Source organism: Caenorhabditis elegans, chromosome IV (genome assembly GCF_000002985.6).
Source record: "Caenorhabditis elegans chromosome IV".
NCBI lineage: Eukaryota > Metazoa > Nematoda > Chromadorea > Rhabditida > Rhabditidae > Caenorhabditis > Caenorhabditis elegans.
The window spans coordinates 2665357-2688824 of NC_003282.8; the positions used below are offsets into that span (position 1 = coordinate 2665357).

Genomic DNA, 23468 nt, shown 5'->3' on the forward strand with positions numbered 1-23468 from the left:
AAAATTCTGTTATTTCAAAAAAAATTAACCTATGGAATCTGGGGAAATATTCAAAACCACAAGAAAATTCTAGACAACAAAAAATTCGGTGCCCAGGGGGCAAAAGGGGGTGAATATGATGATGAAGAGCACATGGCTCAAGTGATCTCGGGCGGTTTCAAATTGAAAATAGGGCGAGATAGTGGCTTAAAACAGGAGAGCCCGGTAGAGATGACAGTGTAAAATCGAGAGGGGTCCCTTTACATGAACAGTTGGCATTTGCCACCCCTTGGAAAGTTTTGCACTATTTATCACTTGGAGCTCAACAGAGAGAGAGAGGGGGATCCTGGGGGAGACGCAGAGTTTTTGGGAACACGGATCTTAAAATTTGTTTTATGAGTTTGCAACTTGAATCGGAACAACTGCAGCTTTCTCTACGGCTGATCCGTTAAACTTGGGCAGCACGAATAGCGCAGTGGCTATTGCGTTTGCTTTTGGAGCAAACAGTCACGGGTTCGGAACTTTTCCCTTTGAATTTTTTTTCAATTGAAAAGTTCCTTAAAACTGAATTTTTTGCGTTGAAAATTGTGCCTACAAAAGTTATTAACAAGTCTAGCATAGTGTTAATCTCCGCCCATTTTAGCAGAGAACCTGTGGGGCGGAGCGTTATATTGATTTTTTGGAATTTTCATGTTGGTATTTTAAAGAATTTAAGGGAAACAATAAAATCTATAATGGAACTAACAAGTATATAAAAATATCACAAAACCCTGATTAAAAAAAGACCAAATTTTTAAGATTTTCGAAAGATTCGCATGAAAAAAAAAAAAAAACTCAAATTCCTCCATTTCCCAATTGTTTTTCGTTTAATTTCCCCATTTTTTCACATCAATTAGGCTGAAATTCTCACGTTTCTCCAATAAATTCGAGGCTAAAGGGGTTCCGGGCCCTCCACCATGCAAGCGCGCTCTATTGAGAAATTGCATAGTTTTGGCATTTGAACGGGTTCACAGGCATTTTGTTGATTTTTCCGGCAATTTTTTAGACTTTAATGATTTTTTCTAAAGCTTAATCAATTTGTTCATGAAACCGGACAAAAATATACATGAAGTTGAGGTTTTTTAATGTAAAAACTCTCGTTTTTATAGTTTCCCAGTGATTTTTCAAGTTTTTATTGATTTTCCAGAAACTTTAATAGAGAATATGTGTTATAAACCTGTTGAAAACAAATAGAACTGTCAATATTTATAATTTTAGAGATTCGAACGCGCGATTTTCTCCACAAAATGACATTGTGCAGCACATTTCGTGCCTAACAAGCGAGGTTTCTTATCAAAAACAATTTTTAAAATTGTTCATTTTTGTGTTGGAAATATTTATTCGCCTAATTTTGTTAATTTTAAAAAAAATTTGGCTAAAGTTTCTGTTCGGTTACGGTAGGCAATGCCGCAAACACCGAGTGAACTTTTGCACTATATCTGACGACACTTTTTTCTCAATTTTTAAAATAAGATTTTCTCCATTTTTCCTCAATTTTCCGCGAATTTCTTCAAATTTTCTCGCCGGAAACGTCAAATTCGCCTCGAACCATCTCGAAAATCATAAAAATCATCGTTTTCCCATCAAAATACGACCATTTTCTCCCTTGAAAACAATTAACTCTGCGCCGGAACCAATTTTCCCCGTTTCTCATCAATTATTTCCGGTTTTTCAGAGAACATCTTGCGCAATGGATCGTGAAGGCTCGAGTAAAGTGAGGAGTTTTAGAAAGTTTACAAAATTAATAAAAAATGTGTGTTTCAGAGCGCCGAAGAGGAGAAACCAAAGGAGCCGGTGGTAGTGGAAAAAGCCAGCGGGGAGCCGAAAAAAGCGGAAGATCCGACGACGAAAAAGCGACCAAGGAAGAATGAAGATGTAATATATATGGGAAAATTGAGCTTTATTGAAGAAAAATTAATATTTTAATTTTAAAAAAAATTAAAAAAAATTTTTTTTTTTTTTCATTTCTAATTTTCTAAAGCTTTTGAAGGATGCTCCCGAGACATCAGACGACGAGGATCAGCGTGCCGAGACCGCTGGCTCCAGAAATTACCCGGCAAATCTGTGGAATCGTCTCAAAAATCCGCCAGCAAATCGTCCGACTATCGACGTGTGGGAATTCAAATTGGTACGACCGACGGGGGAAATTCAACTATTTTTTTTAGGCCAAAATTTTTCTGTTTCAGGACGGCGAAGTGCTGACAATGACGTTCACGTGTGACGGCGAGAAGTATCCAATGTATTTTACGCCGAGAAGCGTGATGTAAGCTGGAAAATCTGATTTTTAATGGAAAAAATCGGGGTTTTTTGATGAAAATACCCCTAAAACTCCCATTTTTTGGCCAAAAAAACGCAATTTTTTGCAGTGATTTCCAAATGCGCAACAACTATTGGATTCCACGTCATAATAACACGTTCAAATCACTCAGAACTCGTCTCTACTCGCTTCCGAAGACTGTCAGCATCAATAAACTCGTTTTTTCGGTGAGAAAATCGATAAATTTGCCAAAAAATTGGATTTTTACGGAAAATTTGCCGAAAGTCTCGTGGTTTTGATAATTTTTTGGCAGATTTTTCTATAAAACGCAATTTTTCTTCTAGAAACGTTAAAATTTGTGTCAATCCGGCTGAAATTGCAGTTTTTAGGCCAAAATTTCGGTAAAATACCCTAAACTTTGGAATTTGGACTCAATATTAACAGTTTAAATGTGAAATTATGTGTGAAATCGATGGAAATTTCAATTTTTTAGGCTAAAATTGTGTAATTCGAAAAAAAAAACAACGAGGAATTTCACATTTTTCGCCGATAATTCCTACTGTTTCAGCTTAAAATTCATTTTTTTTTCCTGAAAAAACTTGAAATTTCTAATAAGTATCCACTCAAAATCCGCGAATTTAAGGCAAAAACTTAATTTTCGCAAAAAAAATCAATTTTTAAATTATTTACAACGATGCTCCGAAATTCCGCCGGCGCGTGTTGTTTAGCGCGCATTTTTTTTCGGCGGGAATTTGAATTTTAATGCTCGATTTTCTTGATTTTCAGTGGAAATTCTAAATTTAATTTCATTTTTCTTCTAGAAACCGGTAAAATTCGTGTCAAACCGGCTGAAATCCCAATTTTTTAGGCTAAAATTTTGTAATTCGGGAAAAAAAAAATGAATTTCACATTTTTAGCCGATAATTTATTCTATTATCCAGCTTAAAATTCATTTTTTTCCTGAAAAAACTTGAAATTTCTAATAATTTACTGCTCAAAATCCGCGAATTTAAGGCAAAAACTTGATTTTTTCGCAAAAAAATCAATTTTTAAATTATTTACAACGATGCTCCGAAATTCCGCCGACGCGTGTTGTTTTTTTCCGCGGGAATTTGAATTTTAATGCTCGATTTTCTTGATTTTCAGTGGAAATTCTTAATTTTTTTCTCTAATTTTTTGAAATTTTCAGAACACTCCGGAATGTGAAGCCGAGGATTGTCTGATTGAGCTCATGTTCATCAAAAAATGGACGTGTAAGCAGGTAAAAATCCACTTTTTTCGGTAATTTAACTAATTTTTTTCAGCTCGACTATAACATTTGCACAGAATTCAATCAACCACAGCACTTGCGTCGTCTCGTTCACATGTTCAAGCCGACAGATATAACAGTTTCGTTGCATTTCGGACCATATATTCCCTCGGCGACTGCCCATGAGCCCAACTCAATGCACAATCACTTGGCTGCGCTCTCTGATACGACGCTGGCAATGGAAAAGGATTTCCGGCTGGATTGTGCTCACGCGTTGAGCTGTATGTGTGCAAAAATTTTTTTAAAAATTGAGCTGAAATCATGAAAATTCGCCAAATTTTGACAGAGAAATCTGAAAATCAAAAAAAAATCATCGTTTTTTTTTCAGTGCCTCCAGATTCGTCGAAAAAGGAGCTCGGAATGCTGTACGGAGAAGCTGGAAAAGGACGAGCATTCGGAATTCAAATGCTCCGGACTCTCACCGCGATCCGTAAATTCGTTGGAATGATGGCCGAGAAGCGAATGGCGCAGACGAAGGGTGTCGCGATTCGCAAATTTGTCGTCAAGTACGGGAAAATTCAGTTAAATCATAAAAATTCATCGAATTTGGACCTAAAAATCTGAAAATTCCCAAAATTTTGACTTGAAAAACATGAAAATTCCTGAATTTTGATCTCAAAATCTAAAAACCCCTGAATTTTGACCTAAAAATCGGAAAATTCCCTAATTTTGACCTAAAAATCTGAAAATTCCTTAATTTTGGCCTAAAAATCTGAACACTCCCCGAATTTCGACCTAAAAAGCTCAAAATTCCCAAAAATTTTGACCTCTATATCTGAAAATTCCTTAAATATGACCTAAAACCACAAAATTTCATGAATTTTGACCTAAAAATCTTGAAAATTCCCAAATTTTTGACTTGAAAATCTGAAAATTCTCCGAATTTTGCCCTAAAATCATAAAATTTCCCAAATTTCGACTTAAAAATCATGAAAATTTCCCAAATTTTGACCAAAAAATCAAAAAAAAAGCTCTCAAAAATCTTCAATTTATTCGAAATTTTACAACGATGCTCCGAAATTCCGCCGACGCGTGTTGTTTAGCGCGCGCTTTTTTCCGGCGGGAATAATGTGCTTATTTTTTATTTTAAAAAAGTTTTTAAACACCTGAAATTCCAGAAAAATTCAAAATTTCTATTCTATTTTCAGCGGCCCGGGCATTCATGACAAGCCATGTGCAAAACTGCAACAACTGCTCAAGGAGGATGGTCTCGACGAGGCTAACAAGATGCGCGGCGCCTATGCTACTGGAGAAAGGGTTTTTTCCTGAATTTTGATCTCAAAATTTGAAAATTCGTCGAATTTTGACCAAAAAATTTGAAAATTCCTGAATTTTGGCCTAAAAATCAGAAAATTCCTTAATTTTGGCCTAAAAATCAGAAAATTCCTTAATTTTGGCCTAAAAATCTGAACACTCCCCGAATTTCGACCTAAAAAGCTCAAAAGTCCCAAAAATTTCGACCTCAATATCTGAAAATTCCTTAATTATGTGAAAAAAAAAGATAAAAATCTAATTTTTCCCCCCGATTTGTAGGTGTACGTTTGCGTGCGGAACGATCTCCGTCGAGCCTTCAAGTACTCTTTGGCAATGCCAGCCACCGCATTCAAAATGTCAATCGGAAATGAGCAATTATTGCTCTTCACTAAGTCTGTGCCGGTTTTTCATTGCTTTTTCCGCACAAATGTCGACGAACAAGGCGTCGTGCAGCTCATTACGGTGAGAGTTTCGACGAAAATTCGGGAAAAATCACTTGAAAATCAATTTTTCTGGCTAAAAATTAGGCAATTTAGTTTTAGATGGCATATGACATTCGAAAAATGCAGAAATTTTCATGAAAAGCGGTTTGAAATTCAAGAATTTAGGCCAAAAATTAATAAGAATTATTATTACAACGATGCTCCGAAATTCCGCCACCGCGTGTTGTTTAGCGCGAGCTTTTTTCCGCGGGAATTTGAATTTTAACACTGGTTGTTTTTTGATTTTCAGTGGAAATTCTAAATTTCATTTCATTTTTCTTCTAGAAACCGGTAAAATTCGTGTCAAACCGGCTGAAATCCCAATTTTTTAGGCTAAAATTTTGTAATTCGGAAAAAAAAAAGAAATTTCACATTTTTAGCCGATAATTTATTCTATTCCAGCTTAAAATTCATTTTTTTTTCCTGAAAAAACTTGAAATTTCTAATAATTTACTGCTCAAAATTCGCGAATTTAAGGCAGAAACTTGATTTTTTTTTTCAAAAAAATAGTCAGGAATTGACCAATCAATACCTGGATAATAAGACAAAAATATACCTGAAAACCAGAGGAAAAAGAACAAAACACAGGTTTTATATCTCACTCACGTCTTTTATTGGGACAAAAGTGTGGAGAATGACTCCAAAAGACAGTAAAACACAGTGAAAATCACAATATGAGACACTATAGCCTCAAAAAACCTAAAACCTTAAACAAAAACAACAAAATAATGTCGAGCCTCACGGCACGACCTCTTTCTAACTCGTTCTCCGAGCGAAGTGATGACAATTAAAGGATTCGCGTCGCCTTGTGCGCAAGGCACGGAAAGTGCGTCAACAAGAGCGCAAGGCGCGAAACTTGTTAAGCGGGAATTCAGAGTTTCTAGGCGTGTCAGAATGACAAAAGAGCTTGCCTTTGATGAAAAATAAGAAGAAAAACGGGCAAACCCGACAAAATTTTAAAATTCGATTAAAAATAATTACGATGCTCCGAAATTCCGCCGACGCGTGTTGTTTAGCGCGCGCTTTTTTCGGCGGGAATTTGAACTTAAAACTCTTTATTCACTGTGTTTTAGTGAATTTTCTGGCAGTTTTGACGATGGGTTTTATAGGGAAGTATGCAAAATTTAATAATTTTTAATCGCAAAAACAAAAAAAACGTTGAAAATTTCAGGAATGGCAAAAAGGCGAGCGTAACATTGAAGAAATCCAACTGCACCTGGATCGAGTGATTGAGCCCAATTTCGTAGATCATTTGAACGCGGATCACGCGGATCCAAAGCGCGTCAAAGTTCGACGAGTTGTGTACGTTTATTGAAAAAAAAACCACTATTTTTAAAAATTAAAAAAAAATTGAATTTTTTTCCAGAAACGGCCGCAAAACCACGCTGTACATTGAACGAGATCGTCTGGGATCCCGCCATCTCGCCTTGAGAACACTGGACACTAAATAATTATTTAACACTGAAATATCGATTTTCGTCAATTATCTTATTTATTCTGTCACTACTATGAAGCATATTGTCACTATTTTTTCACTGATTCTGCAGAAGAATTTTGAATATTGGAACCAGAGGTCTACAAATTCGGCAAATTGCCGATTTGCCGGAATTAAATTTTCTGGCAAATCGGCAAATTGCCGGAATTGAAAATTTCCGGCGGCACACCGGCAATAAAAAAATAAAAATAATTCAATTTGTTTCATTAAAGCTGTGAATTTTGACACCTGAAACTATAAATTTCCCCGTGTTAGAATTGCCGGTTTTCTGATTTGCCTGATATTTTGAATTCCGGCAATTTGCCGATTTGCCGCAAATTTTCAATTCCGGCAATTTGCCGATTTACCAAAAATTTTAACTCCGTCAAATTGCCGATTTGCCGCAAATTTTAAATCCCGGCAAATCTCAATTCCGACAATTTGCCAAAAATTTTTAATTCCGGCAATTTTCCGACTTGCCGGAAAATTATTATTTTCGCCAAATTGCCGATTTGCCGGAAATTTTTTATTCCGGCAAATTGCCGATTTGCCGGAAATTTTCAATTCCGTCAAATTGCCGATTTGCCGAAAACTTTAATTTCCGGCAAATTTTCCGATTTGCCAAAAATTTTTAATTCCGGCAATTGTCCGATTTGCCGGAAAATTATCATTTTCGCCAAATTGCCGATTTGGCGAAAACTTCCAATTTCGGCAATTAGCCGTTTTGTCGGGAATTTTGAATTCCGGCAATTGTCCGATTTGCCGGAATACGCACCCCAGAATAACACCAAATAATGTGATTAATGGCAAATGCAAAAATGTATTTATTCGTACAAGAATTCGAAGTATTAAAAAAGAAGAACAATCGTTTTTTAAAAATCATTACACATTTAAAAATAATCCCGAATTAGAACTATCAACTCTAAATCCTGATTCTTTGAGGTCTGGCCTTAGTTGCCGGCTCGGCGAGCAATTGCTCAATGAACATCTCAATGACAACATCTCCGTGGCTCCATGCAGTTGGATGGAAACGGAATCTCGGAACTCCATTTCTATCGATAAGGAATTTCTCAAAGTTCCAAATGATATCAGATGCTCGAATCGGGTTGTACATCAATTCCTCACTCTTTCCGATTTTCTCGACAGTTTGTGGACAGGATTCCTGAATTTAAAACAATTTTCCTAATTATTAGTACATTTTTCGGGGGGACTAAGCGGGGCTACCTTAACAAATTCATAGAGCGGGTGTTGATTCTCTCCGTTCACATCGATTTTTCCAAAAATTTGAAGCTTCTGATGTGGAGTTCATCCGTTTCCAGGACGAACATGAGTCAGGCCATTCAATAATTCGTGATTCTCTGCAGGTTCTTGTAAATAGAACTGATTGCATGGAAATGCGGCGATGACTAGGCCTTGTTTTTGATATTTGTCGAGTATGGGGTTGAAATCGGTGTACTGTTGAGTGTAGGCTAGAAATATATATATATATTTTATATTTTATTCGTTCACGTTTTAAAGAAATATTTTAAGATTGTCACACAATTTTGGCTTCCCGCATAAATCGAAATGGCAGAGTTTGCCGAACTAGGCCATTTTGGGTCGGAGAGATTTTGTGTAGATTTACGGCGCGCGTTGCGTGTCGCGTCGCGGTTCGTTTTTAGTTGTAAAACTGATGTATTTGCCCGTGTGGGGTACACGACTTTCCCACGCGTTATCCGGCAGGATACACGTGGCTGTCTTTTTGCATAATTTTGAAGCAAACGCGCCTCATTGAGAATTCACGTGGGCGCCAACTCTCGCTATTCATTCGGGTGAGAGACGCAGATACTACCTTTTTCTCTGGACGTGAAAAACGCAATGGATAACCGTTTAGCCGTCTGCGTCCCTTCTTTCACACGACATTTTCTTCTCCGAGAGGACTACGCAAGCTGTGGACGAGGTATCCTCCTCTTCCAGGATTTTCAAGGCCATTTTCTCACATTTCTCACGTTTTCTCGTCCGCGAGAAAACATCAATTTTGAGACAGCCAGCGAGCACGTGACGGTATTGTCAATGGAGCGCGAAAATTCAATGAGAAAGGCCAGAACCCCTTGGGCCTCATATTATGAAATTTAAGAGTTTGCCGAACTAGGCCATTTTGACTCGGCCAATGCCGGGGCAGATTTATGGCGCGTTGCGTGTCACGTCGCGGCTCGTTTTTAGTTGTAAAACTGCACGACTTTCCCACGCGTTATCCGGCAGGAGATTGTCTATGGAGCGCGAAAAATTCAACGAGGAAGGCCAGAGCCCCGTGGAGAATAAAAAAGATCCCACCACAGAAAGTAGCAACATTGACCAGAAGTGTAACCTTTCCTCGATATTGACTAAGATCCGTGTAATCTCCTTTTAAGGTTTCAATTTGAAAATCGAATACACTTTGATTCGTGACTGCACATTGTTTCCAGCGCAGAGTATCGTCCACTTCGACTAAAAAAAACCACAGATTATACAGAAGCAGAGAATTGTTTTTTTTTAACTTACCACAAAACGCAAAGAGAATTACTGTGAAAGAAACAGCCAAAGTAAGTAGGGAATTCGATGCCATTGTTAGCTGTTAGCTGTATTCAAGCTATTTGGCGTTCTCTTTTTATACCATAGGTTCGGTTCAATGGTTCAATGTTTTAATCCTTGCCAACGGACACATCATTTGATGTTCTTATTTATCAATTTACAAACAAATAGTTTGCCCCGCAAAATAAATAGCGGAGGAGATTTTACAAGAGATCAAATTAGTTCGATATCGGCAAACAAACTAACAACTTCAACTATTTTGATTCAAAGATACCACGGCGTGTAAATTGGTACCTCTGGCCTAGAAAAAAGCTTGAAAAACAAATGTACGCAATTATGAAAATGCGCGTGGTGTTTGCGGACTTGACTACCGTAGTCCACATAAATTTTAGCAATTAATACTTCCCGGTTTCGTTTTATATGAAAATATCGTTGAATTTAAGCAAAAAATGCATTGTCTTATTGAAAAAGAATGAAGGAAACACTAAAATTATATGAAATTCAATTACAAAAAAATATGAACCACGCATTGAACGAAACAAAGCAGTTTGAAGCTGCATTAAGGAACAGCAATTTTAAGTGTAAACTTGTGACGGTGGGTATACATTTTATGTTTTTAAATTGTTCGAAAACCTTCATTTCGTCAATTGGTGAAGTTTCAAAAACTTTGTGAATCTAGTTTTTGAAAAAATTTAAAATTTGTGGCAATTTCACCGATTTTTCGTGAATTTCCGAGCTAAAATTGAAAAATTCATTGTGAACTTGTGACGGTGGGTATGGATTTTATGCACATATTTTGTTTGAAATAGTCTACCAAGTAAACTGGTGAAGTTTCAAAAACTTTGTGGATCTAGTTTTTGAAAAAAGTTCAAAATTGCGCCAATTTTGACCAATTTTGGTGGTTTTCTGAGCTAAAATTGAAAAGTTGGGAATGAACTTGTGACGGTGGGTATGGATTTTTTTCACATAATTCGTTCTAAATAGTCTACCGAGGAAACTGGTAAAGTTTCAGAAGCTTTGTGGCCCTAGTTTTCGAAAAAAGTTCCAAAATGTGCCAATTTTGACCAATTTTGGTGGTTTTCTGAGCTAAAATTGAAAAGTTGGGAATGAACTTGTGACGGTGGGTATGGATTTTTTCACATAATTCGTTCTAAATAGTCTACCGAGGAAACTGGTAAAGTTTCAGAAACTTTGTGGCCCTAGTTTTCGAAAAAAGTTCCAAAATGTGCTAATTTTCACGCATTTCTGTAATAATTGCCTAATAAATCAAATTTCCATTTTTATTTAGGAAAATAATCGTTTTTTAATGTGATATATTTATTTAAAAAGCAATTTTCGTTCATATTCTGTTTGTTTTGATCGAATTTTAGTGGTTTTCGGAGCAAAAATAGAAAAATTCAATATGAACTTGTGACGGTGGGTATGAATTTTTTGCTCACAATTTGATTATAACAGTCTACTGAGTAAACTGGTGAAAGTTTAGAAAATTTGTGGATCTAGTTTTTGAAAAAAATTCAAAAATGTACAAGTTTTGACGCATTTTCCTAATAATTGCATAATAAATCGAATTTCCGCCTTTATTTAGGAAAATAATCGTTTTTATATGTGATTTATTCGTTTAAAAAACAATTTTTGTAAAGCAAGCGGCTCTCATATCTTTTGAATCAGCTACATAAATTAGCAAGAATTTAGCAAGAATCAAGTGTTTCTTTTCAAATTAGAGAAAATAAGATTTAAAAATCCGCGCAAAACTGAATACGCGTCAGCGCGTGCGAGAAACGCGCCAGCACCGTACCTTGACGCGTTACTCGTCCAATTTATTTTTTCGAATTCAAATCTTTCTCCGACAAAAATGCCTCGTTCTCCGTGAGTTTTTCATATTTTTTCAAGATTTTTTGCAATTAAAATATTCTTTTTTCAGTAACAAATATGATCGAGACCGCCGTGACCGCGATCGGGACCGCCATCGATCGAATAAAGATCATTCAAGTGTAAATTGAAGTTTTTAAACTTTAAAAATATTTATTCTTGTTCAGGACGTCGCCAGAATGAAGGAAAAGATGCGGAGCACACTGGAGAGTGCGAGAAAATCCGATGCTCCCTCCACGTCATCGGATTTTTCGAGAAAACCGCAAAAAGTCGAGGAACTGACGCCGGCCGAGCATTTGGCCAGGACACGGGCTATCGAGGAGATTGAGGAGGCCGGTTTTCAGCCAGGAAGCTTCAGATCCGGCTCAGCGGCAAAGAAAGTACGGGATTTATCGATTTTTTTGCGCGTGGAAGTTATTTTTTAAACATTTTTCCAGGATCAAAAAACGAAAAAGGACAATTCTCACGACTCGGCAATCTTCGGACCAGCGTGGAAAAGTGCAGAGCAGAGAAAAGTCATCGATAAGGTGGGGAAATTGTGGAATTCATCGAATATTTGTTTTAAAAAAATCCGAATTTTCAGAAGCAATCCGACATTTCCACCATCACATTGCCCTCGGCTCCGGCTCCGCCGGCAAATGCGATGGCTCCGATGGTCCCAAGTCATGTTAGTAATGGAAAATCGTGATTTTCTGTTGGAAATTGCTCGAAAATTTCGAAATCCCGCTGAAAAATCGATTATTCAGCGCGGGAATTCAATTTTTCGTAAAACAAACAACGACGCTCCGAAATCCCGCGTGTTGTTTAGCATCGAGTTATTAAGACAAATCTGTTTAAATACCTGATTTTTCGTGGAAAAACTGGATTTTTTCGGAGTTTTCGGTGAAAAAATCGATGATTTTTTAAATTTTGGATACAAAATTTTTATTTGAAAATCTCAAAATTTACAGCCAAAATTCAAAAAGTTTCAGAGAAATTTTAAATTTTCACCTAGAAATTCGTAATTTCGAACATTTTTCATTTGAAAAAATTTGGAATTTGCAGTAAAAAAGCAGATTTTTTAAGCAAAAATTTCAAAATTTTAAATAAAAATAGGAATTTTGAGCATTTTTTTAAAGTCACATTTTTTGGGTCAAAATAGCCAAAAATTCTGAAATTCTGTCAATAAAACTGATTTTTTCTAGAAAATTTCGAATTTTTATCTAAAAATTCGGAATTTTGAGCATTTTTCATTTTAAAAAATCAACTTTTTGCTCAAAAACCGATTTTCTTTAGAAAAATTTCACAACGACACTCCGAAATCCCGCCATCGCGTGCTGTTTAGCGGAGGAGTTTTTTGGCGGGAATTCAAAATTTAAACAATTTTTTTTTCGAGTTTTCGTGATTTAAAAGCTAAAATCAAAATTTTTCAGATGTACTCGGAGCACAGCGCCACACGAAAAGCCGACTGGAAAGTCTACTGGACAACGCTACGCCATCAACTTTTGGCTGAAAATTATTGATTTTCCTGTATTTTATTCGTTTTTTTTTCTGTAAATTCACCCTAAAAATAATTCCGATTTCGACATCATTATTAAACGTTTATTTATTTTTTTTCCATGTAAAATAGGTGAAAAATGGAATTTTTACACCGAAAAAATCGGTGAAAAATCGGTGAAAACGAAGAAATTTAAGTGAAAATCTTTAAGTTTTTGGCGGGGGTAGGGGGAGCAGCAGCACACATCCAGTAGCAGTAATAATACAAATAATGGAGAAGAAGAAGAAGAAGCACTTTTAGATTTTTTGGGGGTATTACACGATTTGTTGGAAAAAAAATGCCATCGAACGAGGTGGTGGAGAGGGAGAGATTAAAATGAGAAAAAAAAATGATTAAAATGTACAAATAGTAGTTGTGCAAGAAGAATTAATTGTGTGTATATGTGTGGAGATAAATTACAGAACATATTATAAAAAAGATTGGAGAATTTTAGGCGGATATTTGAAAATTTTTGCAAAAACTTGGATTTTTATTTCGAAAATTCAGAAAAATTGCGTGGTTCCAGTGGAAAAATTGTTTTTTTTTCATGTTTTTTGGGTAAAAATCATCATTTTACACAAAAAAAAATGGTTTTTTTTAAAAGAAAATTTCATTTCTTTTTTTTCAAGTCGAAAAAAAAACAATTATTTCCGAAAAATCAAATTTCGCGCGAATTTCTCTTAGGTTTTTCAAGAAAATAATTTTTAATTTTAGCCTATTTTCAAAAATTTCATAAAAGTCAAATGTTTTCCAAAAGAAAAAATTGAAAAAAATCGTAAAATCGCTTCAGGATTTTTTGAATTTTTTTTTTTCGAAAAATTCGAGTTTCGCGCTATTTTTTTTCGAAAAAAACATGAAATTTGTAACAAATTCCAGCCTATTTTAAAAAAATTTCAGAAAAATCAACTAATTTTCCAAAAAAAAATTTTTCGCAAAAAATGTTTTTCAATTTTTTTTTTGAAATTTTTCAAAAAATTCAATTTTCGCGCCGAAATTTTTCAAATAAGAAATTCGAAAATTTCGCTGTAAAATTTAAAAATAAAAACTCTGAATTTTCAAAATAAATTTTTCAAAAAAAAAATTGAAAATTCCCCATTTTTTCAAAAAATTCAAATTTCGCGCCAAAATTTTTTCCCGCACAAAAATTGTGGTTTTTTTCAAGATTATTATGCAATTATGTGATTCAAACGGGTTCGAATTTTGGATGAAAAAAGGCACAAAAGGTGACGAAAAAGTGATAAAACAAAGTGGGGGGCGGGGCGAGGGTACTGTAGTTTGGGGGGGGGGGAGCTTGCGGGATTACACGTGGCGGAAAATACGAAATCTTAGCGGAACGAGGGGATTCAATAATTGGTTTGTTTCAGAAATTTGCGAAAAAAAATCAAATTTTCAGAAAAAAAGATTCAAAATCTGAAAAAATCCAGAAATTTTTAAAGGTGCATACGGATTAACAATAGTTACGCAATAAACTGTAAATGCAGTATATTTGGATAAACTGTACAGAAAAAATGGGGGTGAGGAACATTGGGGAGTACGGTAAGTGTTCCGGGGGTACTGTAGGTGGGAAAATTTTAGGGAAAATTGCATTTTTGAAAAAAAAAATTGTAAAATTCTGCCTGAAAATTCGCATTTTTCGCAAAAAAATCACAAATTTTAGCTCAAAATCGAGAAAATATGGAATTTTCAGTCAAAAAATCTGACTTTTCGGCAAATATTTTCGAATTTCACGTAGAAATTTGCAATTTCGAGGAGCATTTTTGGCTCAAAATGGAAAAAAAATTGGGAAATTTCTTTCAAAATTCATATATTTTTCAGCGAAATTTTGAGAAATTTCAGCCTAAAATTGAATTTTTTTGACATTTTTCGAAAAAATTGCAATTTCTGCTTAAAATTGTCAAATTAATTTTATTTTAAAAGCTAAAAACTGGAATTTTCAGTCAAAACTCTGTATTTTTCGGCGAAATTTTTAAACTTTATCTCAAAACTCAGCCTTTTTCATGTTTTTAAAAATTTTTCGCCTTCAAAAAAAAACTCCAATCACCTACAGTACCCCGAGAGCCCTAATTTTTGTTCAATTCAAAAAAAAATTCAGCGATTTTGTGCAATAAGTGATCGTATTTCAAGGGGATTTGGCTGCTGTGAGCTTCCTCCTCCTGGAGCAGAAGCTTGTGATGCTCCACCACCAGCTCCACCCTGAAGCTTAAATGTCGTCGCAGGTATCATCATGTTCAAGTTGTTCGAGTTGGGCGATTGCATTGAACCGTTCAATATCATCTACAATACGATCAAAATGAGCGTGGCGAAATGATGACGTGGCTGATGATGTGGCAGCGGCAGATGTGGCAGATGTGGTGGATGTGGTCTGTTTATTGATTTATTGATTTTTTTTCTCGTGATTTTTTTTGGATATTGTGTGGGTGTTTTTTGTTTCAAAATTGGGGCATTTCGACAAAAATTAGAAATTTTTGATTTTTACTGAAGAACAGTTTTTTCGCGAACAAAAAGAAACACAAAATTTCAAATTAGAAATTTATAAAAAATGGTTTCTACCGGAAAATATAAGAATTGTGCAAAATTTTAGTTTTTTTTTTGGTTGAAAAACATCCGATTTCGGTAAATATATTACATTTTTTTGGAATTTGAAATTTTAGATTTATTTGGAAAAAAAATATTTTTTTCTTGAAAACGTTAGAAGAAAAAAAAACGCTGTTTAAAAAAAATTTTTTTAGATTTTCTCAAAAAACTTTTGATTCGTTAAAAAAACATTCAAGTTTTTCGCGAAAAATTTGTAAAAATTTTGAAAATTGAACAAAATCTCTAAATTTCGATTAAGAAATTCAAAATTCAAAATTAAATTAAAGGTGGACTACACGTTGTGGGGAAATTTCTTTAAAACATGCCTATGGTACCACAATGGCCAAATATCATAGTAAAAAACATTTTAAAAAAATCTTCTAAATTTTATATGATTTTTTGAAAATTAAAAAAATCTCGAATTGCATCAAATTCCTATTTGAATTGCTGCCAAAAGTTCGATGTTCGAAAGGAGCGCGCTTGCATTATTTTAACTTTTATTTATCAATTTTTCTTATTTTTGATTGATTTTTCATGTTTTTTTGTAGTTTTTTATTTGAGATTTAATGAAAAATTCAAGATAAATATAAATTTTTTATTAAAAAGCGGGCGCTAAAGCCTAAATATGTGAAATTGATTATTTCTGGCTAAACGTCGTTGGAAAACGTTATTTCTTTGTTATTTACATTTATCTTGAATTTTTCATTAAATTTCCAGTAAAATTACTCGAAAAAAAACATGAAAAATCAATCAAAAATAAGAAAAATTGATAAATAAAAGTTAAAATTATTTTGCAAGCGCGCTCCATTGAACATCGAACTATTGGCAGCAATTCAATTAGAAATTTAATGCAATTCGAGATTTTTTCAATTTTCAAAAAATCATATAAAATTTAGAAATTTTTTTTTTGAATTTTTTTATCATGATATTCGGTCATTGTAGTACCATAGGCATGTTTTAAAGCAATTTTCCCATTGGGCTCCCACTCCACCTTTAAATATTACTAGTTTTGCAAAACTCCAAATATAATTCAAAACTGCTATCAATTCATCTCAAAAATTTCAAAATTCTGGAATTTTATAATAATTATCAAGTATCCAATTTTTTAAGGTTGTTTTAATATGTTCAACATGTGAAATATTTTTTAAAAATTTTAAAAATTTACATTCAAAGCCCCAACACCACTGAACAACAGTAACCCAATAAAAAGCAGGGTAACGGTTTAAAGGCGCATGCCCCCCAAAAAGCCAGTAGTACAATATTGAACAGCCACACAATATTCAAAAAAAAGAGGAAAAATCAATATATACTATCACACCACAAATAATATCCAGCACAAACCATCACATTCATAATCATCAGCCAACAATATTAATTTTTCAATAATTTTTTTTCCGAAAGATTACTATCAATTGTTATTTATAATTGCATTAAATCGTATGTTTTGAAAATCACGGGTTTCTGGCTCGACCTGTTGTGACTTGGCCTCAGTAGAGGTCCGCCGCCCCAACTTTGCGGATTATAATTATCGGCAAGAATTGCCCACAATCCAGAGATAACCGGTAATTTACTCTCACAATTCCGTCTGTTCGTTCTTTAATAATCATTCCACCATTTAAATTAATTAAATTAAATAATTCTCATTTGAATTTGCCGCCAAGGATGCAAGCGCGCGCCATTGTACACATCGGAGTGTCGTAGCGCGCGCTGTTTATTCCCTTGCTCATATTAATTACTGGCCTAAAATGTGGCCACTCTTCACTTCACTCTTCGTGCCCCTTCGTCACTGGCTGCCCGTCGCCGTTCTTTCTCCCAAATATTCACTAAATATTCTCTACGTTTTTGCCTTGTTTATCCCAGCATAAAGCTGCCCTGCTCAATAAACTTGGATTTTCGTCAAACTGTGTACTGTTATTAGCACCGCTCATCAATTCTCCCGTTCCGTCCGTCGTCTTCTTGTCACTTCGAGGCTCTGGCTGCCATCTCGGACCGGAGTGTCAACACGACCCCCTCTCTCGAAAATTTTGGAAAATGGCGCGAAAAAATATTTGAAATCGCAAGAGGAATTTTCACGCAGCGCGTTGAAATAGTGTATGTATTTGCGCGTGACGGTGTTTGCACAAAATACGCCGAGGGGTCGAGCCAGAAACTCATGAAAATAATAATAGATTCCTTGAAGTGCTCACGAATAAACAAGTTAGTAGTATAGGTATTTAAATTTGCAAATTCTAACAAAAAAACATTAATTTTAATCACAATTGAAGCAATATCACAGATTCGCGAAAAGAGTTTTAATATTAATATTTTATAAAGTTTCATGGTATCGGTATCAAATTGATAAATTCCTACCTGATTTGGATACATATTATGTGCATTTCCCATCAAATTAAGCTGTTGGCGACCAGCGCCACCTTGTTGTTGATCTTCGACTTTGTGTTGGCATTTCTGCGGAAAATTTTAGTTTTATTAAAATAGTTTAAACGTGATATTGGGGGCTTAATTAATTTTGGCAATTGATTCCGAAAAGGTATTTAATAGGTAGGATATTTGTTTGAATGTTTTTAATCGAAACTCGAATTTTATTATACATTTTCCATTTTTGTCGTTTTTATTATAATTTACTATATATAAAGCGCTTATTCCGTTTGTTCCATAGTTTGTAGTCTATGTAGTCTTTGTAGTCTGTGACGTCACACCCAAAGTCACTGAGAATTGTGGGCGGGGTGTGTCATCCTTCGTGGTGAGACCCGTCGTGGTAAGACCCATCGTGGCGAGACCCACCGTGGTAAGACCCAAAATTTTGGCGGGAAATTCAAATTTTTAGTGAAAAATATTTTGGCGGGAAATTCAAAATTTTAGTGAAAAACTTTTGGCGGGAAATTCAAATTTTATGAGAAAAATATTTTGGCGGGAAATTTGAAGTTTCTGAAAAAAAATATTTTGGAGGGAAATTTAAACTTTCTGAAAATTCTAAAATTCTGGAATGTTCCAGAACTTTCTAGAAAAATCGGGAAAAGGCTGCAATGTTCTAAATCGTTCTAGAAAATTCAAGAATTGTCTGAAATGTTCCAGAACCTTCTAGAAAATTCGACAAAACTCTGGAATGATCTTCTGGAAAAGTCTAGAAGTTCGTGGAGCGTTCTAAAATTTTCTGAAATTTCTAGAATCTATTTAAAAGAGAAAAAGTTGTATAAATGCCATGAACTTAAAAATGTAAAAAAATGACGTTTGCCAAAAACTTTCGGAAGGAACGTGGAAAAGTTTCATATGATCATATGACATGAAGAACGTCTAGAAACGTTCAAGAAGTTCAGAAGTTCCAAGAAACTAGAGTTTTTAAAGTTGTAACTCTTGAACACTTAGTCATATAATATTCATGATTGTACGGAAAAGGATTCCACTAATTTCCCGTATAATAGTTTATTGATAAATAGATAAGAATATAAAGATTAAGGGATCAGAAAAGGGTAGAAGGATTGGGGGACGGTTGGTTACATCTGGACGGTGGCGTTGATATAACACTTGCTTGAACCAAGTTATATGCACAGAATAGCGTCTTATATACCATTCATACAAATCGAATTATGCTAATGTTGGGGGCGAAGGTGGTAATGTGATGGGAACGACGGGAATATTGTTTCCCTATGACTAATAGAAGATCAGAAATCATAATCAAAGAGCAAGCGATTTGACAGCTTTATAAACATCTGGAAAACTGTGAAAAAAACGTCCCATCTGCAGAGAAACGCTTAAAATTTCTAGAATTTCATCTTAATTTCGAGTAAGCCAGTCGGAGCACGCGCTTTAGCGCGTGCGAACGGCTGGTATATATATATATAGTTTTTAATAAATATATATTTTTTAATCAGTCGGCTTTCATCATACACAGATTTTTGCCTTAAAATTCGGAAAAAGTTTTTCTCCAGCCATTTCAGTTTTATTTTCTGATTTACTCAAGCTTACAGCAGAAGCAACTTGAAATTATCGAATTATTTTTTTGAAGGAATAGTAAGGATTTTCTGAACAATTATTTTTTAATCAGTTTAAATCACGATTGTTTCGTTTTCTTTCTCCAAATCTAAACCATTATTACCTCCTCATGCTTCTTCTTCTCCTCATGTTTATGGAATCTACGTGCACACGTCAAACAACTATACGGTTTATCAGCCGAATGTGTTCGTTCATGTTTTGCCAAGTGATCCGATCGAGAGAATGATCGGAGACAAGTTCGACACTGAAATAGTCGTTGTCCCGTATGTATTCTCATGTGTCGCTGTAAATGATCATTCCGACAGAAACGTTTTTGACAATCCGGACGGGGGCACACGAATGGACGTTCTTTTGGCATTCCCTGCAACAATGAAATTCGGTGAAAATTAATTAGGAAAAGTACATTTTTACAAGTTTTCCATAGTTTTATACTTTTCCGGCAATTTCTTCAGAAAGTTTCTTAAATTGTGGGCATTGACAAAAATTCACAAATTTTTCTTTTAATTTTTTAAAATTTTTTGTCTGAATTTGGCAAATATAAACCATTTTTCGAGTTTTCTTCTATTTTTTTTTCTTCATAATTTCGAGCCAAAATTTACGTTAAAAAATTGGTATTTATTTCTTGTTTTCCAACTTTTTTCTCAAAAAAAAAAGCCGAAATTTCTCGGAAATTTGACAATTTTTGGAACTTTTTGGCGAATTTGATTAAATTAACATCATTTTCCCGAATTTCGACGCTTTTACAAAATTTGATATATTTTCCCGAAAATTCAAATTGGATGGTATTCAGACGATCTGCAACAGTTTTTCTTGATTTATTCAGGCAAATGTCAAAAGTTCCCAACTAAATTTAGACCGTCAATTTTCACAAAGTTTTTGGGGAATTTTGCTCGTTTTTCGCGGAATTTACTTTTCGAGAAGTGAACATATTACAGTTTTTGTATGCGTTTATTCGAAAAAATGATGTTTTTTTTTCGAAATTTTTAAAAGATTGGGTACATCTTTAAGTTTTCATCAGGCCTTGACGCACTTTGAACAATTCCCTGCAATGAAATTCGGGGAAAATTGAACTTTTCAGACAGAAACAGCTTTGAAAACTTTATTACGGTAACACGAAATTCTGGGAATGCGTATTGCACAATATATTTGACGCGAAAAATATCGTGTAGGTCTTGTGTCGAAATACGTTTATTTTTGTAAAGTGACACCGCTATTCCATTCTCAATCGTTTCTTCGTATTATTTTCTCATTATTTGCTTATTTTATATCGATAAATAAATTGAGTTCAAAAATCGATACCAGCGCTACAGTAGTCATTTAAAGAGTTACTGTAGTTTTCGTTACGAGATATTTTGCGCGTCAGTTACGTCGTGCAATACGCATTCTCACAATTTTGCGTTCTCGTAAAAAATTTTTGGATACTTTTTCTATTTGTTAACTTTTTTTCGATAAATGTCACCATTATCAGCTATTTTCTCATGCAATATCGAATTTTGAAGTTTGAATTTTTTTTTCCCAATTTTCCAAGAAAATTGTGATTTTCACGAAAAACTTACGCTCAAAACATGATTTTTTAGATCTTTCTATTGAAAATTTGTTAGAGCCAAATGGCAAAATAATTCATAATTCGTATCTGTTGATTTTTCGCGGAATTTTCAGCGAATATTGAACATTCAATATATCCTTTAAAGTTTTTAGCTTTTTTGAGGATTTAGAAATTTTTAGGTTTTTCAATAATTTTTTTCGCAGCATTTTCAAAATCTGAGTTAATTTTTTAATTTTTCATCGACCCGCTTTTTTTTTCAATTTAGAAGTTTTTTCAAACGATTTTTATGAAATTTGGTCAATTTTCCCGTCAATTTCCTGACATACATTAGCATCCAAAGCAGGTCGCCTTCCGGGTCCTTGTCCTTTTTTTTTCTTTGTCGACGTAGTAGTAGTAGCTGTTGTGGATGATGACGATGTTCCATTTGTACCACCACGTGGCGCCTGTTGATTATTACCCAATAGACCACCGCCCCCATTTTGCATTAAATGGTTCTGGTGGCCTTGGAACAGGTCGAACTGAAACTAATGGGACACACGTTAGACACGTATTTCTTCACAAGTTTTAAAAAAATCTAGGAAATTTGCAATTTTTAAAGCAAATTTTCACAGAAAAATTTACGTATTTCTCGAGATTTTCTCGAACTGTAATTTACAAAAAATAAAAATTCTCGAGAAATACGTAAATTTTCATAAATTTGCATATTTTTGAAAACAAAAAATTTTTGAACAAAAAATTCTGAAGAAACTTATTCGAGTTTTTTTGTTGAAAAGACACCAACAAAAATTACTTGAAATATTTAAAATTATTAATTTTTCACAAATTTTCTCTTAAATTTATTAAAGGGAACTAAAAAAAATATTCGACATTTGGCACTGAAATCTCATGAAAATTGAGAAAATCATCACTCGAAAATTCTCTACAAACGTGAGAGAAACTATTACGGTAATAGCACCAAATTCTGAGAATGCGTATTGCGCAACATATTCAACGTGCAGCATATCTCGTAGCGAAAACTATTATTTAAATGACTACTGTAGCGCGCTGTTGTGTCGATTTACGGGCTCGATTTTCGAAATGAATTAACCTATTATTCTCTCGTATTTTGCTTAATTTCAATGTTCGATCGATAAATAAATTATTCCATTTCATTTCGAAAATCGAGCCCGTAAATCGACACAACAGCGCGCTACAGTAGTCATTTAAATAATAGTTCTCGCTACGAGATATTCTGCACGACGTTGAATATGTTGCGCAATACGCATTCTCAGAATTTGGTGCTATTACCGTAATAGTTTCTCTCTCACGTTTGTAGAAATTTTCGAGTGATTTTCTCAATTTTTAGTGAGATTTCAGTGCCAAATGTCGAATATTTTTTCTACTTCCCTTTAATAAATTTAAGAGAAAATTCATGAAAAATTAAAAATTTTAAATATTTCAAGTAATTTTTGGTTGGTGTCTTTTCAGCAAAACTCGAATAAGTTTCTTCAGAATTTTTTGTTCAAAAATTTTGTTTTCAAAAATATGCAATTTATGAAAAAATTTACGTATTTTTCGAGAATTTCTTTTTTTGTAAATCACCAATTTTTACATATTTTAGAATCTTTACAAAAAGCGAATTTCATTCTTTTTTAAGAGTTTAGTTGTTACCTTTTGTTGTCCATTTAAGAGAATACTCGAATCAAAAGATCCATTATCATGTTGATTATTATATGCAGATGATATGATTCGATTTATTAATTGTGCATGCTGATTTTGATGGGGATGGGGGGCTTGTTGTTGCTGCTGTTGTTGTTGTTGTTGCATGTGTTGGGACGACGACTGCTGAAAAATCAATAAATTGGTGGCCTAACTTTTGGTTTTCTAGGCCGCCAAGTGAAAAATAGTACCGCTACAGTTTTGTTGATTTATGTTAAGGGAATATTTAATTTGGTGGCCTGATTTTTCCCAAGGCCATCGTGAGAAAACTAGTCCACTTAGCTGAATGTTTAGTTCAAAATTACCAACTTTTTCATTTGGTGGCCTAAAAACCCAAAAACTAGGTCATCGAATTCGTCAAGCGATCTAGTTTTTTTTTTCACTTCAGGATAAATCCAGTGATTTTTCACTTGGCCACCGCCTAGAAAACCAATACTTAGGCCACATTTTCTCAAAAACAATTTCTGTGATAATTTTACATAAAGTTTGACCACCTAAAAATATCGATGGCCTAACTTTTGTGATTTCTAGGCCACCAAATGAATCAGTAAGTCCCCGGCTATTTCGAACTCAAATTTTCCAAATAACCGGGGGGACTAGTTTTTTCACATGGTGGCATAGAAAATCAAAAGTTAGGCTACCACTTTTTTTAGATCTCAATTTTGTGAAGATTTTTCGCTGCAATGTTTTACGAAATTTCACGCGATTTTCTGATACGGTGGCCTAGAAAAAAGTTAGGCCACCAATAATTTTGTCAGAAAAAATCGATTTTTTTTGGGCAATTTTTCTACAAATTTCTACAAAATTCAACAATAATTTTACCCCTCCAAACGAAGTCTGCGGTTCAGACTGCGTATGAATCATTCGATTCATCGTCGTCGTCAGTCGATGATTGCCGTTGTCGATTCGATGAATCTGGAAAGAAATTGGG

The 23468-nt window shown here is 34.4% G+C and overlaps 4 protein-coding genes and 2 non-coding genes across 14 annotated transcripts; 2 read left to right on the forward strand and 4 right to left on the reverse strand.

Annotated features, from left to right (window-relative positions):
- Nucleotides 1–1693: 1693 nt before the first annotated feature.
- Y69A2AR.1 lies at nt 1694–6847 on the forward strand (the record flags this gene model as incomplete). 8 transcript variants are annotated; one of them, NM_171292.5, is made up of 12 exons in its annotated part: nt 1694–1732; nt 1783–1893; nt 2000–2146; nt 2205–2281; nt 2385–2502; nt 3465–3536; nt 3580–3805; nt 3913–4090; nt 4733–4841; nt 5118–5300; nt 6492–6622; nt 6687–6847. In NM_171292.5, the coding sequence occupies 12 exons, from the start codon at nt 1709–1711 to the stop codon at nt 6769–6771; spliced, it is 1461 nt and encodes a 486-aa protein (NP_741343.2). The 8 variants fall into 8 exon arrangements, 5 of the variants coding, with proteins under 5 accessions (NP_741343.2, NP_741345.2, NP_001294603.1 ...); NM_171901.8 differs by having other exon boundaries at nt 1709–1732; nt 2009–2146; nt 6687–6823; NR_138528.1 differs by having other exon boundaries at nt 1709–1732; nt 4733–5300; nt 6687–6771.
- Nucleotides 6848–7605: 758 nt separating this feature from the next.
- On the reverse strand, nt 7606–9659 carry gpx-4 (Glutathione peroxidase). The gene is made up of 4 exons (NM_067841.5): nt 9315–9659; nt 9108–9260; nt 8019–8263; nt 7606–7956 (listed from the first exon to the last, which is right to left on the reverse strand). The coding sequence occupies exons 1-3, from the start codon at nt 9376–9378 to the stop codon at nt 8100–8102; spliced, it is 381 nt and encodes a 126-aa protein (NP_500242.2). The 5' UTR covers nt 9379–9659; the 3' UTR covers nt 7606–7956; nt 8019–8099.
- A 1496-nt stretch (nt 9660–11155) lies between these two features.
- On the forward strand, nt 11156–12806 carry Y94H6A.3 (PRP16). Its single transcript, NM_067842.6, has 6 exons — nt 11156–11210; nt 11266–11335; nt 11381–11593; nt 11651–11740; nt 11797–11880; nt 12626–12806. Exons 1-6 carry the CDS (start codon nt 11197–11199, stop codon nt 12713–12715), a joined length of 561 nt encoding a protein of 186 aa, NP_500243.1. The 5' UTR covers nt 11156–11196; the 3' UTR covers nt 12716–12806.
- A 68-nt stretch (nt 12807–12874) lies between these two features.
- Y94H6A.16 lies at nt 12875–13266 on the reverse strand. The gene has a single exon (NR_131460.1). It is a non-coding gene; the product is annotated as an Unclassified non-coding RNA Y94H6A.16 (non-coding RNA).
- Nucleotides 13267–14140: 874 nt separating this feature from the next.
- Y94H6A.17 lies at nt 14141–14312 on the reverse strand. Its single transcript, NR_131461.1, has one exon. It is a non-coding gene; the product is annotated as an Unclassified non-coding RNA Y94H6A.17 (non-coding RNA).
- Nucleotides 14313–14741: 429 nt separating this feature from the next.
- Nucleotides 14742–23410, reverse strand: egrh-3 (C2H2-type domain-containing protein; the record flags this gene model as incomplete). 2 transcript variants are annotated; one of them, NM_001380101.1, is made up of 6 exons in its annotated part: nt 14742–15003; nt 17653–17748; nt 19397–19654; nt 21166–21363; nt 22490–22663; nt 23360–23410. In NM_001380101.1, 6 exons carry the CDS (start codon nt 23408–23410, stop codon nt 14818–14820), a joined length of 963 nt encoding a protein of 320 aa, NP_001368224.1. The 2 variants fall into 2 exon arrangements, with proteins under 2 accessions (NP_001368224.1, NP_001368225.1); NM_001380102.1 differs by lacking the exons at nt 17653–17748; nt 19397–19654; nt 21166–21363; nt 22490–22663; nt 23360–23410 and having other exon boundaries at nt 14818–15003.
- Nucleotides 23411–23468: the final 58 nt, after the last annotated feature.

Coding starts and splice junctions, on each gene's coding strand:
- gpx-4 (NM_067841.5), bottom strand. CDS start 9,378: ATGGCATCGAATTCCCTACTTACTTTGGCTGTTTCTTTCACAGTAATT. Junction 9,261..9,314: donor AATTCTCTTTGCGTTTTGTG/GTAAGTTAAAAA, acceptor GGTTTTTTTTAG/TCGAAGTGGACGATACTCTG. Junction 8,264..9,107: donor CAATGTTGCTACTTTCTGTG/GTGGGATCTTTT, acceptor ATATATTTCTAG/CCTACACTCAACAGTACACC.
- Y94H6A.3 (NM_067842.6), top strand. Junction 11,336..11,380: donor CGAATAAAGATCATTCAAGT/GTAAATTGAAGT, acceptor ATTCTTGTTCAG/GACGTCGCCAGAATGAAGGA. Junction 11,881..12,625: donor CTCCGATGGTCCCAAGTCAT/GTTAGTAATGGA, acceptor AAAATTTTTCAG/ATGTACTCGGAGCACAGCGC.